Source organism: Perna viridis, chromosome 2 (genome assembly GCF_037379345.1).
Source record: "Perna viridis isolate PV_CMFRI_1.1 ecotype Kerala chromosome 2, ASM3737934v1, whole genome shotgun sequence".
Classification (NCBI taxonomy): domain Eukaryota; kingdom Metazoa; phylum Mollusca; class Bivalvia; order Mytilida; family Mytilidae; genus Perna; species Perna viridis.
The window spans coordinates 25,440,568-25,455,882 of NC_142446.1; the positions used below are offsets into that span (position 1 = coordinate 25,440,568).

At 33.7% G+C, this 15,315-nt stretch overlaps 1 protein-coding gene across 2 annotated transcripts; it reads left to right on the top strand.

Annotated features, from left to right (window-relative positions):
- Nucleotides 1-9,483: 9,483 nt before the first annotated feature.
- Nucleotides 9,484-15,206, top strand: LOC148624226 (galectin-4-like). 2 transcript variants are annotated; one of them, XM_088566806.1, is made up of 9 exons: nucleotides 9,484-9,544; nucleotides 10,627-10,715; nucleotides 11,060-11,267; nucleotides 12,524-12,649; nucleotides 12,965-13,066; nucleotides 13,592-13,699; nucleotides 13,960-14,048; nucleotides 14,294-14,510; nucleotides 14,947-15,206. In XM_088566806.1, exons 1-9 carry the CDS (start codon nucleotides 9,515-9,517, stop codon nucleotides 15,058-15,060), a joined length of 1,083 nt encoding a protein of 360 aa, XP_088422932.1. In that variant the 5' UTR covers nucleotides 9,484-9,514; the 3' UTR covers nucleotides 15,061-15,206. The 2 variants fall into 2 exon arrangements, with proteins under 2 accessions (XP_088422932.1, XP_088422933.1); XM_088566807.1 differs by lacking the exon at nucleotides 12,965-13,066.
- Nucleotides 15,207-15,315: the final 109 nt, after the last annotated feature.

Consider the following 15,315-nt stretch of genomic DNA (forward strand, 5'->3'; position numbering starts at 1 on the left):
GTTTTGTTTGTTTGTTTGTTGGGATTTAACGTCCGAGCAGCAATATTTCAGCTATATTCAGACGATGAACATGAAATTGATGATAAAATGAACATGAAACGATGAAAAAGGGATGGGACACAAGGACAATAGTGTCGACAAATTTTGATTGCCACTGGAAATGGGGAGAGGTGGGTAGGGTCGGCAATTTAGCCTCCTGTGACGGAGCACTATGGTTCCTACTCCGGGAGAATATCACAGTAGGGTTCTTTAACGTGCGAGGAACGTGGCATTTTTCCCAACACGGTGCACCACTATGATTGGCGGTCAGGTTTTCCGTATTATAGCCTGACAACCCCAGCATGTAACACGCCAGGGGTACCCCATTCCACCACCTGGGGTACACATCCCAGTTGCTCTGTGGGCAGAGCGCCCTAGTCCCCGGCTAGGGTTCTGAGCACTATTTAGTCGCCTTTTACGACAAGCTTAGCGCTGCTGCAGGCCTATTCTTTTAACTCCCGGACCTGCACGGGGCAAAAAAGACGGTACACCTAGATACAAATATATAGTTCTTGGTAAAGATTCCTCATACTTCGTAAAAAAAATAATTCCAAATCATCTTCCAAATATACCGAAGATGTTTTCAAAATGCTGGAATTTTTGATCGACAATATATTTGTCCAGTGTGGCGGACGCGTTTTTCAACAAACGGTCGGCATTCCAATGGGAACAAATTGTGCTCCTCTACTTGCTGACCTATTACTTCACTATAATGAGCTTGACTATATAGATGATCTGATCCAACATCGTTTAACTAGATCCCTTGATCTCACTTTCCGCTATATAAATTACGTATTGTCGTTAAACAATCCTTGTTTCGGGGATTTGATACATCGCGTGTATCCCTAACGAAGTTGAAATAAATAATGTTACAGACACTGTGAAGGCAGCGTCATATCTTGACCTACACTTAGAAATCGATGGTAACGGAAAACTAATGACCAAACTGTACGACAAACGCGATGACTTTTCATTCCGTATTGTCAATTTTCCTATCATCTGTGGCAACATCCCTTCAGCACCTGTGTATGGAGTTTTTATATCACAACTGATACGTTATGCCAGAGCTGGCGTAACTGCGCAGACATTATGTATCGCACTATACTTCTTACAACAATGCTTCTGGAACAGGGTTATGTTGCTACAAGACCGAAGTCATTAATACAAAAGTTTTATGGTCGTCATCATGAACTCGTGGATGGATACGGTGTATCCATCTGCACCATGAAAACAGTCAGTAGTATATTTTATCTCAAGTTCTTTAGGGTAGGTGCGATGTATCAAATCACAGAAACTAGGATTATTTAACGATAATACGTCATCTATTTAGCGGAAACTGAGATTAAAGGATCTAGCTAAACAATGTTCCTTCTTTTGGATCAGATTAGCTATAAAGTCAGCCTAATAAGAGTGAAGGAATTGATATATCTAAAAAATAATTTGATTACAGTGATTTTTAAACACTCTTTTTTTTAATTTTTTTATGAATCGTCTTGGAAATAGAGAAATGAATATCGACTGATAGCGTAAAAATGAAATTTACAATTCAGCCCCGGGTATTTTTCCCTTCCTAAAGCTGTGGTATCGATTGAAAAAAAAATTGTTCAAAACAATTCATCCTCGTCAGCCACACTAAGGCCCTACATTTTGCGATTTTAGGAAGAACATCATTTACACCCTTGATTAACGCGATAACATTAACACGGTACATATCGCTAACACGGTTGAACAAAAACAAAACAAACCCGAACATGTTGTCAGAAAATGGTAAGTTTCTGCTATTTATTCATCACTTTTCGGAATAATTAATACGCTTTTGCACTCGCATAGGAATGCTTATTTGACCGTACATGTAGCAACGGGATCGATTCAGTAACTTGCGAAAATCGACGTGTCAAACTAGGTACACCCCCAAAAAGACGTATTTTTTTCGTATATTTCCATGGAATGTGGAAGGGGAGAGAAAGGTTATGACAAATCAACACCTTTAATATCTTTAACAACCATTTTACAACATCCCCTTAAAATGCCAGCGTCTAGATTTCACGGATAAGGACAGTAATGGTACTCTTTTGAAACGTGGTGTTATGAAAACATGTAGTTTTTAACACGGTAGATGTTATCGCGCAATCCGGTTGTCACTACAAAAATGTTATCGTTAACACACGTTATGACAATATTATTTCTGGACAAATCTGTAGACTGTTACCGGTCATGTCGTTTAACATATAAAATGTTATACCTAAATACAATTGGAATAAAGGGAAACAAGCGTCAAAGGCTGTATGGATGTGTAAACCATATTTTTATCGTTTATGTTTACAGTGACTGTTCATATTATAAAATCAGATAGACATAAAGACATGGTTTTCATTTTATATGAGTCTTTTTATTTTGATGGTCAAGTGATGCCTATAAAAGAAGAGAGGACAAGGGGAGAAACAAGCCTTTTCAAACATTAAGAACTTTCGAATAATAAACTATATAGGTCTTTGTGATCGACATTTTAGTATGAGGGTTTTTTTAATTTACATTAATAACATCAAAACTTATTGATTTGAAAACAGTTGTCGTTTTTATAACACAATTTATGTTTAGTTAAGAGGGCGGGAACCGGGAGTTGAGGGGGGAACCGGGAGTTAAGGGGATGGGAACTGTATACCCCCTAATAATGCCTTGGGGTATGTTGAGGCTAAATAAAGCTTTTAGTCATAGATTTTTTTATGACCATGACTTTTGATCCATGACTTAAGTACCGAGTAAAATTTTTCAAGACATCATTGGTTCCTACAATACCCCAATTTTATTTTCATCTTTTGAAGCGAGAAAATATCTCTGAGGGTATTAAACAGACAAAAGTACTAAATATTTTGTTGCAATCTTTACCTATGACCTGAAAAGTCAATAGCAACATGCTTTATGAAAACCTCATATAAACAGTTGTTTTTGACCAAAAAAGTCTAATAGATTTTTGCTGCGGTATTATCATGTGACTAAGGAACAAGTATCATAACATTTTGTGTAAGAAAAATGTCATTGGTTTTCGCATAACAGTCATACTTCGCTTTTAATTCAGCCATATCATGTTGTTAAATGTCAATGTTAACAATAACAAAAACCGTTGTGTGCGATAACATCGGCTTTTTCATAACGGTGTTAAAAACTACATGTTTTCATAACACCACGTTTCAAAAGAGTACCATTACTGTCCTTATCCGTGAAATCTGGACGCTGACATTTTAAGGGAATGTTGTAAAATGGTTGTTAAAGATATTAAAGGTGTTGATTTGTCATAACCTTTCTCTCCAATTTCCACACTCCATGGAAATATACGAAAAAAATGCGTCTTTTTGGGGTGTACCTAGTTTGACACGTCGTTTTTCGAAAGTTACTGAATCGATCACGTTGCTACATGTACGGTCAAATAAACATTCCTATGCGAGTTCAAAAGCATATTAATAATCCCGAAAAGTGATGAATAAATAGCAGAAACTTACCATTTTCTGACAACATGTTTGGGTTTCTGTTTTTGTTCAACCATGTTAGCAATATGTACCGTGTTAACGATATCGCGTTAACCCGGGTAATTTAGGGAAGGTATCTTAAATCACGGTATTTTGAAAGACTACATTCACCTGCTTAGTGTTGGCTTATTGGCAACTTACGGGACAATTTGAACAAATATCTGTCCATAATAAATCGATCTGTCGAATGGAAAAGATGTATTAGTGGTGTGGACAGGTATCAAAAAGTGCTTTAGTTTTCGAGTTTAATGGGCCTAGAGGACACACGGCTGTATCATATGTCAATGGAAAGATAAGTCAATGTAGTTTTTGAATATCGTACCTATCAAAGTGAAAACGGTAAAGTTTTCTGGTACTTTGCATTAATTAGAGGAGGGGTCAAAGATCAATTGACCCCAATACACTTTGATCGGTAATTTAAGTGGAATAGTTCATTGTAGGTACTGGGAAACAAATAACATGTCAAGATCTCATGCATATAATTTCAAAAATGTAAAAAAAGAACTTTTTCCGACAAAAGTTGACTATTAAATCACAGAACAAAGTTGCCCCTAAAAATGGTTGCATTTTAGTGCATTTTTATGGCAAGCCAAAGTGGACAAAAATGCCTATTTATAAATATTTATAAATATTTATAATTCATTTATAAATATTTAAAATGATGATGTTATTTGTAAATATTTATAATTCAATTATAAATATTAATAATTGTCTTATATTTATAAATAGTTATCATTAAATTATAAATATTTATAAATCCAAGACAATTATTAATATTTATAATTATTTATAAATATTTATAAATAGGCATTTTTGTCCACTTTGGATAGAATTATAAATATTTATAATTGATTTATTAATATGTATAATTCACTTATAAATGTTCATAATTCAATTATAAATATTCATAATTCAATTATAAGTATTAATAAATGATTTATAAATATTTATAACTGAATTATAAATATTTATAATTATTTATAAATATTAATAGGCATTGTTGACCACTTTGGCTTGCCATACATTTTCAATGATTAAGAGATAATAAGACACCGTAGAATATTACAATGTATATCTAAATATTCTTTACTGAATAACAAATAAAATAAACACAACATTCTCGATTCGATCTGCAACATGGGCTTTACAAAATGAGTTGTTTTGAGGTTGCAAATTTTCACATATTTTAACTACTAATTATACTAAAATTGTAAAATACAAAATCAATTTCCGGCCAACCTGTTCTGTTTCCGAAGTATTGGTACAACAGAAAAGCATGAATATCATCCAAAATATATTTTTTTACATGATCATGATTTTAAGTGCTTTTTTTAAGCAGATAGATAAAGGTTTGACATATTTTTTCCGTTATTCAATAATCGAGCTCTCAACAATGTTCGCTTTCAGGAAATTGGAATGAAGAATAGGATATCCCTATAGTCAAGACAAAGCACTAAAAATACAAAAATAGTCATAAGAATAACATACATAAATCTAAAGAATTAACTAGCAAGCCAGGTTTGATAAAAAAAACTGTTGTTTTGGACCATGTTTATTGCTAGGATATTAATTTTAACGCTTTTCATGTTTTCCTTAAGCGCCCGTCGATCTGTCCTTATATAAATGATGTCATTCCGGTTTAAACGGAGGGAAACTCTGGCATTGCTTACAAGTCATCTAGTATGTGACGATGAAAAAGAGAACGTTACAAAGATATTTTGTATATGGATTATTTCAAATAAAATCGGTCTTTACTTTCATATAGACCAATAAAAAAAGTTTCCAATTATAAGTGGCTTATTTCCGATTCCTATATTTTACAGCATCTTCGTTAAGCAAGGGTTACGGTCCTGCCCCTCCCATTGCGGGAAGGGAGGGTGCAAGACCGTAACCCTACGGTAGAGAAGATGATTTTACAGTTCCCATATTCAGTTTAATTCTTATTGGTATTTAGAATATAACAATTCAGAATTAGAGTGAACCATAAAGTGGCTCACTTATTCATTCTTTGCGTGAAGCAGACAGACATGATTAAAAATTAAAACTATGACATTTTAAATGTCTACCTTGTCAAAATATGACAACAGAGGTAACGCACAATTCAATGCACAAACCACTTACTACAACTGTTCTGTACATGTATGTTTACGTTAAAAAAAAAAGAAGGAAAGTTTAAAACAACTTATAGACAATAAATATAGCAAACGATAGATTGTATCCCCTGTTTTTAAACGTCTTGATCAGAGCCTCTAGCTCTCTTTTTTTAATATTCTCGATCCGCCCCTGGCCTGGACAATGACGTTTCCTTTGAGCTAATATTCTATAACAAGTATGATACCATTGTGTCCTATTCATACGGCTACTAAAACTGGAGTCTTTTTGAGAGGTAAAAAAGTCTTAGAAGTTTTTATTTCATTTGAACTTCTTTCTTATTTTTGCATTAGAATTTTTACAAGGAATCTGGTTTGTTTTTATCAATTAGTAAATAGTATAATCCATGCAGAGCAGCGGCGGATCCAGAGGGGGTGCATGGGATTGGCTTCCCCCTTTTTATTGGAAAATTTGTCATTTTCATGTATAAAATTGACAAAAATGGTAAATAATATCCTAGAACACACACTCTTTTCCGAGGAATCCTGGCTGGTACCCTCCTTTTTATAGTGTGGATCCGCCATTGCAGAGAATATTGCATTTCAAGTATCAGCCTGGCGCACAGTTAAACATCATAAGACATAAATGTTGTGACAACATGCATGTACATGTTTGCACATACTTCCATGCAAAGTGAAAAGTTCACAGTTTATGTATTGTCAAATTTATTACGAAATCCAGTCTTATCATGAACCCCCGAGTCGCATTTTTTGTTTGAGAATCCCTGATTCATGGTTTTAAAAATCATGACGGTTTTATTTGAAGTCCATGCATACAAAGACAAATGCAACAAAAAATATGTATGATATTTGTATGTACAAAAATAATCTCAAAACCTTAAGTCTTTTCACGAAAACGTAAGGTAGACTCGATACTTAACATATGTGTTCATAAAACAGTCCGGAAACTAGACAAATTGCCCGGAAACGATTCTGTGTTATACAATTTTAGTACAATTAATAGTTTAAATATGTGAAAATTTGCAACTTCAAACTCATTTTGCAAAGCCTATGTTGCAGATCGAATCGAGAACTTTGTGTTTATTTTATCCGTTATTCAGTAAAGAATACTTAGATATACATTGTAATATTCTACGGTGTCTTATTATCTATGGCAAGCCAAAGTGGCCAAAAATGAGCATTTTCTAATATTAAAAAATGATTTTTTAATATTACAAATTCATTTCTAATATTATAAGTTGGATTTCATATATCACAAAACACTTTTTTAATATTAAAAAATCATTTTTTAATATTAGAAATTGATTTTCTAATATTAGAAAATGGATTCGTCGTATTCAATGACGATTTTTTTAATATTTGAAAACCATTTTGTAATATTAAAAAATGTGACTGATTTTCTAATATTACAAATTCATTTTCTAATATTACAAAATGTATGATATTTTATAATATTACTAAATTAGGAATTTGTAATATTAGAAAATGAATTTTTAATATTACAAATTGAATTTCTAATATTAAAAAATCTAAAACTACATTGATTTATCTTTCCATTGACATATGGTATAGCCATATACATATATAGCCGTACACCATCTAGGCCCATTAAAGCTCGAAAAATCCTTAGCCGTCCGCAGCACTATATACAAGGTTTTAACTTTCTTCGTTGATTTTTGTCAAGGAAGTCTATTTATAGACTGAACTTGACTTAGAGATCGTCGGCAACCAAATTACGTAACCAGGGTAGACATTTCAACATACAACTATCAAAATGACACTCCGCGAGTTATTCTCCTTACAAAGTTTGCATTAAGATATCGCTCCGCCGCCAACCATACTCCATGTCAAATATGTGATGTTTTCTTTACGTACCACATGGGCGTATAACGATATTAAGGCTATTTAATATGCGTAGAACTGCAAGATGTCAATGATTATATGATATTAACTATTTAAATTTTGACGCAGAGAGCTGAACTTTTTTGTCGAATTGACCCGAACATTTGCAGGGAGGAAAGCTCAATCGAAATTTGCCAATTTATTTCTTTCGATCTGACCCTTTTAATGAAGATGTCGGGGGCTTCAAATGACGGATTTTCGGAGCTACAATGTACACTTTTTGTGTAGTAAGTATAGATTACAGTGGCGGATCCAGGGGAGGGTGCATGGGGTTGACACCCCTCCTTTTTATTGGAAAATTTTGTGCAATTAATTTAATCCCAGGAATTTAACTTCTGTACATAAAATGCAAGCACTGTATATATATATGTTAATTACTACATGTACATAAACAAAATAAACTGGTGAACACACATATACTTACAATATACTTACATGTAGCAAACAATTAAGTATTTAAAATAGAAAATAAACAGAATTGTATGGGAAGCCAAAGTGGACAAAAATGAATATTTTCCAATATTAAAAATGATTTTTTAATATTACAAATTCTTTTTCTAATATTACAAATTAGATTTCTTATATCACAAAACATTTTTTTAATAAATTATTGACTAAAATGCTAAGCTGTAAATGTGTATATAAAAATCTCTAAATAAAAATATAAAAACATGAAGCTTTATTTCTTAGCACTTACATATTTGCAAAACATAAGAGTTACTTGTATTGTAATCTTATACATATTTGTGAAACAATCATGCAGAAAAAAAGCGAAAGAAATGCACATACATTATTGAAGGCAGACAGGTATAAAACATTCAGCATTACTGATTCATCATAAAAAAGTGGTACGCATGGGGAACGGGTTCACTAGTAACTTTTTTGTTTTGGAGAGAAAAAAAAAGATGGATTTATACTCAAAAGTGAATTTGTGTTAAAGACATCATATTCCATGTATGCACCACATCTCTATACCATTGACTTTCCAACTTAATTTGAATCAAAAATTGCTCAAATCTATGAGCTACAAAGTTGTTTTTAGTTTTATGATCTTAAACTGCATAGTAATTTTTACAACAACAATTTTTATCTTTGTTTGAACTGAAAAATTCCTAGAGAAAGGTAATCATTTATTGTAAATATGTGCACAGTTTCGACTAGTTAAACCCATAGCCTAATCTAGACAACAATGACAAGAACACATTTTAGTTTTAATTCATTACAAAAAAAATCTACATCAAAGAGAGCACAAACAAGAAAAATTTTTTTCTTCATTTCTCCCTTGAGATTAGGTCTTTGTTCAACTTCTCCAGTCTGCAGGATTCATTTCTACTTCATGCATCTCCAAACCGAAATTTCACAGTGTGGATCCATTCTTTCTTTGAAAATTCATCGAATATTGATAGTCAGTGATTCTCAGTGGAATTCGTATTTTGTAAGCTATGCTGATTTAAGTGTTAGGAAATTTGAGAACATCAACTTACGTGTACAGCCAGGTACCAAAAGCAATAATACAAGAGAAGATCCAAAAATACATATTTATAAACGGACTGTATAAATATACACTGCGTTAAAACAAATGGTTATTCTTTAAAAGGACTAAGTTTATTTAGTTTACAATTTGGTTACATGAATATTTTTGATTACTTTGAGGTCTTCCTTGAATCAGTGCCTCAGCACTTTGATTTATTACAGTATCAAACATTTAAGTAAATATCAATTTATGGATACAGGATTGGTGTGTGTACAACAGATCGTTCAAACATTAATTTACTTCGTGTATTTTTACATTTATAAATCCGTTATCATTCCGACATCACATGACACACTAGTCACCTGAACTTTAGTAACTTGAGGGGTGTGTATATAGTGATACAATATAAACTGTTCGTAGTTTAACTTCCTGTAGCTATTCGGCAAATAGAACTTGTGATAGTCATGGCTTATATGGGATCCATTGTTAATCCTGTAAGTAGATTCAAGAAAAAAATATTTTAAAAGTTATTCTGTCAGTTTTATTACATATCTCATCATACATTTCACATGATCATTACATGTACATATACATACTGGTAATAAATATTTTATTATTGAGTTATCAAATCTATCCACTTAATACCGAAAAAATTCAAACTTATTGGAAACAAATCCACCTTAAGAGACTGTCCATGTAGAAGCCAGGCTATTCCCATGATATAGATATCACATTGAAAATTTTATTCATAGGATTTTTTTGTTCCAATGTAATGTTTTTATCATATATATGTCAATTAGTACAAAGATTTTTTTCCTCTTTCGTCTACCCCGGACTCGTATCTTTATGAGCAACTCGGCGGGTGTTTCTAGAAAAGCAGAGGACGCTTACTCTACCGGTGCACCTGGTCCATGCTCCCAGTTTTTAGTGGAGTCCAAGTTGCTCATTTGCTTTCGTTACTTTGTATGTGTGATTTTAGTTACTTTATGTTCTTTGTTGAGTATGTCTGTTTTCCATGTCTGGTCTTTGTCTCTGGATTACATTCTTTTTGATTACCGCTATAACCTTGGTTCCTTCGATTACTCTTTTAAATCGACAATGGATTCCTCGGAAAACGATTTTAAAGTTCCTTAAGAAAGCAACCAAATTTTGCCCAAAATGAAAGAGTTATTTCATTTTTTTTTTCTTCAATTTGAATTTTATGTAAATCATTTTTCTTTGACCGATGCAGTTAATCAAAAACCAACATTCAACTTTTCGGCATTATGCATTTGCGATATGAAATGGGTGAATTTTATTGGAAAACGAAGTTAGTCATGTGCCATCCCCTTCCCTTTAACCAAAATAAAACTGATAATGCACGATCAAATTAATTTATCATTATACTTAAAAGAGGTATTCGATGAAACGAGCAGCACAAACCAGCGAAGAACTGTTATATCATTAGAATTGTTTTCAGGCTACTTAATTGTAAATTTCCTTGCTGTAACTGGACTCTCTCATCTTTTGGGTCGTATTTTATAACGGTGAGCCTAACACATCAGTGTGATATGTCGTATTTCATTCTAATCTGTAGCCCCTTCCATATGTCGGTGCCATCCCAGGAGGAATGTCAGATGGTAAACAAATAATCGTGCAGGGTCTGGTCCCTTTCCATGAAAATATGTAAGTAGCTCATGTATTATCTTCAATCCACTAAAAAATTGACAAAGAAAAAAAAATAACTTACACCAATCTTTTGGTGTTTTAACCTTTATTTTGAACACTTGAACATTTTATTTCCCTCAATTTCGGGATTACAACAATTTATAAATAAATCAAGGATCTTTTAAAATTGTAATGACACATCATTTATTCGTTTAAGTTGTACGTCTATGAAGTGGAGATACTAATGTTTAGATTTACCTCAAACAAGGAAAACTACACACAATGACTTCCCTATCTCTTCCTGTACCGACCCTTCATCATCCTACCTTCCTATTTTATTCTGCGTTGTAAATATATTGAAGGTTTACAGTCAACTTGATGCATGGATCAAGTCTAAACCCACAGTCAGATACAGCACTACATTTCAACATCAGATTTAATGAAAACTGTGTAGTTAGAAATACACTACAACATGGATCATGGCAGTCGGAAGAAAGAACAGGCGGGCTGCCATTTCAAAAAAATGTCCCTTTTGAAATCATCATTCTATGTCAACATCATCATTTCAAGGTAATATTACAGATGAGGACCTTTAACATGTCTTTTTGCCACCAATAAAAACTAGATACATGTATTGTGATTTGGTAAGTTGAAAATCATGCACTGGTATACAAAAAGGTTGCAAACAGAAATCAAAATATCGAACCCAACCTCAGATGTGCTACTTTACAACAGTGTTATACATGTTTAATTAGTATTGTTAAGCGAAATTCTAATTATCACAATCTGCACATTACTGTAACATTTATTATTAACTAGTATAGCGAAGAATAATAGTGACCCCTATCAACCGGCCTAAATTGCAGGATATTGCCATGTTTTAAACTGAATATTATAAAGTTGGGCATCAAATATATTCATAGAAACGTTGTATAAATACGGGTATTAACGATATCTTCCGGCAACTACAGACACCCTTCAAGGAACTAATAGTGGATCGTTTTTATAGACTACCAAGTTAATTGTAACAAGATTTCTACATACATGTGTAGCCTTTTGTCATTTTCGTGAACAATACAATCCAAAATTTCTACCAAAAATTTATTTCATCAAAACGGTGATAAAGTATGAACATCGAACTACATTTCATAACAATGCATGTTACAAAATATTGAGGAAATAAGACCAGAGGTTTCAAATGAGATGGGTCCAAAAGGTCGTCTATTATTGAGAAATGATGAAAATAGTCGAAGTATTACAAATCCTGTATCATTTGTCGAATCAAAATGAATGTATTGGATGTGCATATACAAAACCCAGCAATAATCTTACCAAATATGGAAGAAATCTGACAAGCAGTTTTAGGTATAATGCACCCACAAGACCTTGCGGGAGGACGGAAACAATTATCGTGTCCCTCCGTCCCTTCGCAGCCGGATACAAAAACCTATTACTAGAGAAGTTCAATATGTTGGTCGATTACGGTGGTCATCGGCGTGGTTGTCTTTCCATTCACTATATATGGTTGCTTAGCTTGTTTTATACTAGCACAATTAGTTCAGAGCCGCGACGAACAGCTGCTAGCGCATGTTTCTGAAGGAAAAAAAACATTAAAAGTGAGATTTTGTTAAGTTGGTAAGGTAAGGTAAATTTCTTGCAAAATAACATGACGCCTATTATACAAGGCACTCCCAAATTAGCTACAGGTGACCTGGAAAGTAGGTTATTATTGACGACGATCAATGTTCACCACAACAAAAGATAATCTATGTATGCATACATAAGAGATAGAAATACCCTCATCGCACTACGTTTCTCTCTTGTAGGTAGCTGTAAACGGGAATCATTTCTGTGAATACAGACATCGTATACCTAAACACAAAGTGAACACCTTAGCTGTAATAAGTCCACAGGGACAAGTGAGCTCCATCAGATTTGACGGACCGGGTGGTGTATGTATGAACTTGCTTAAGTTCTTGTTATAAGTAAACGCATATAGTATCTTGTATAAATATTTGGAAGTTGTTGAGCGTTTGCCGTATCAAAAGAACCTGATTCAGAATAATAAAGTAAATGTATATTTCGAATGCTACGATCTACTTAAGACTAAGCTCTTTTGTTCACTCGTTCTGAAATCTTAACACCTTTCACTTTCCCCTCTGTTGACCCATGTATGTTTTCTTTATTTTTTTGTGAGCGTTAAATTGAATGCAATCGTCAATTATTCTTGTGTATTTTAAAACAATTTGGATACGTGTATTAAACAGGGAGCTCATGCCAAGATTAAGTTGGGTCCTATAACTGTCGACTTTGGACCAACAAATAATACGCCACGTCATCAACATCACCATCAACATCATGTCCCTTCCGTAAGTATACACACCAGATGGCGTCAAGTCATAGGAGCGTGTTTTGAAGTTGTTATATGGCACGACTCGCGTTGTATTGATTGATTGTGGCTTAACATTCATACATATATACTATAGCAACCCCTTTTTGTACTGATCAACACTCCTAAGTTCACTTTAGGAACTTAGTCAGAAGTAAGCACCCACGGGAAATAGGTCGCTGAGCTTTTCTATCCTTTAAGATGATTTACTCTTTTCTATGTCTTATATCATAAACGTCAATGTTGGTTTATTTGAAATGATACAATGTAGCTACAGCTTAAACTTCGAATATGTGGATCTTATATTGCAATTTGGCTATTACATGCATATGTTTTATTGAAATTTGTCAACTTTTGATAACGTTAAGGGTTTTGTTAATTAGAGTCGACATTTCTGCTGAACGTGTGGAATCGTTTTATGTAGTGAAGTTATACAATACTGAAGGGTTCTAAAGCCCTGTTTACACATTGCTGACTCGCATATAAAAATTCAGATCGTTTTCAGATTCCCCAGCCCGCTGGAGGATATTCACCTGCAGGGTTCCCACCAGCTGGGGCCTACCAGCCCCCACCACCAACCGGAGGTTACCCAGGAGCTCCTATGATGAGCCCGGTATATATAAGAAAACAATAAAGTGGCACCTTTAATTAGAACAGGATTACAACAACTTAAATGAAAGCATAAAACCAGAGTACCGATAAAAATGCAAAAGAATCTCCTCAATTTTATTTAAATGCTTATTAAACATTTGATAACTGAAATAGATTCAGCATCATGATTGTTAATTTGGTCTTTGCATTTTGAAAAAAAAATCACCTAGAATAGCATTATCATGTATATACATGTAACTTTATTGTTCTATTGTTTAACAGCCCGTGCCTCTAGTGACACCTATACAAGGTGGAGTGTTCCCTGGTAAAATGATATCAGTCAGTGGGGTACCAAATCCAACAGCAACAAGGTAAAAACCGCATTTTTTGGGAGTGGAGTTTAGATCTTATTGCTTCATAACATTTGTATTATTTGAAAAAAGTATATATTAATGATATATAAAAAATTTATTTATTACAATGGAATAAGAACAAAAATAAAAATGATGTAATAAAATAGAGCAAGACAAGACCAAAACAAAAGCTAATAGCACGAAACGCATCTATTCATTTCATATTGATTCTCAAATGGTGATTATTGCGATCTTGGTTTCAGATTTACCGTCAATTTACAATGTGGGGCTTATGAAGGGTCAGACATAGGGCTACACTTCGACGTCAGGTTCCGGACAGAAAATGACAATAATGTTGTAGTCAGAAATTCCTGTCAGAACGGAAGTTGGGGATCGGAGGAACGGCAACTGCCTTATTTCCCCTTCATGCCAAACGCTAGTTTTGATATGATAATACTTATCGAACATAACCAGTTCAAGGTATGTTAGTTATATATGTCAGCCAGCGCGGGGAGGGCAAAATTGTAAAACAAGTGTTTTACTGTGTTAGATAACATTCTCTAGGAAAAATACGTGTGTATGTTGTACTACAATGGGCAGCGAAGTCGTATGTCTGTTGTATTACTGTTCGGTATCAAGATCTCTACGGCACTTGAAGTTGGTTCGATTGTGAGCTAGAAAGAAAAAGGGCTAGCTACCCCTCCCATGGTTATACATGAAGTCTTGAAATACGAATGACTGTTGTTTAAATGTGTTGTATATGCAGAAGAAAAAAAAACGCCTCCCGATAGTTCAGGATGGCACAATTACAATTCTAAATCATCCAAATTAATGGTACTTGACGCTGGGTTACAAATAATCATCTGTATAACAGTATATTTTACACTTACTATTGGCTTAATTATTTAATTTTCAGGTTGCAGTCAATAACCAGCATTTGTTTGCCTTTGGACATCGTATACCATATCAGAGACTGGATTCTTTGGTCATAAAGGGGGATATCAGACTAACTCAAGTCAAATTCCAATAATTGACCAACATTTATTCAGGATTTGAATGATATATTCACTTTTCATTTAGACAAGTTTAAATTGCTTTTGAAAGTTGTATTGTTTCACTCTTATATTATTTGTCTAATTTCATGTGTCACAGCAATGCAAAAATTGTGCAATAGAAGTTTTTGTTCTGCGTTTTACTGACTCGGAAACTTATGTCGAGAAAGCCAAATGGTCAAATACTTAAAAAATACGCTACTGATATACAGTCGAACCTCGTTAAGTCGAAG

Coding starts and splice junctions, on each gene's coding strand:
- LOC148624226 (XM_088566806.1), top strand. CDS start 9,515: ATGGCTTATATGGGATCCATTGTTAATCCT. Junction 12,650..12,964: donor GATTTGACGGACCGGGTGGT/GTATGTATGAAC, acceptor TGTATTAAACAG/GGAGCTCATGCCAAGATTAA. Junction 13,067..13,591: donor ATCAACATCATGTCCCTTCC/GTAAGTATACAC, acceptor GATCGTTTTCAG/ATTCCCCAGCCCGCTGGAGG.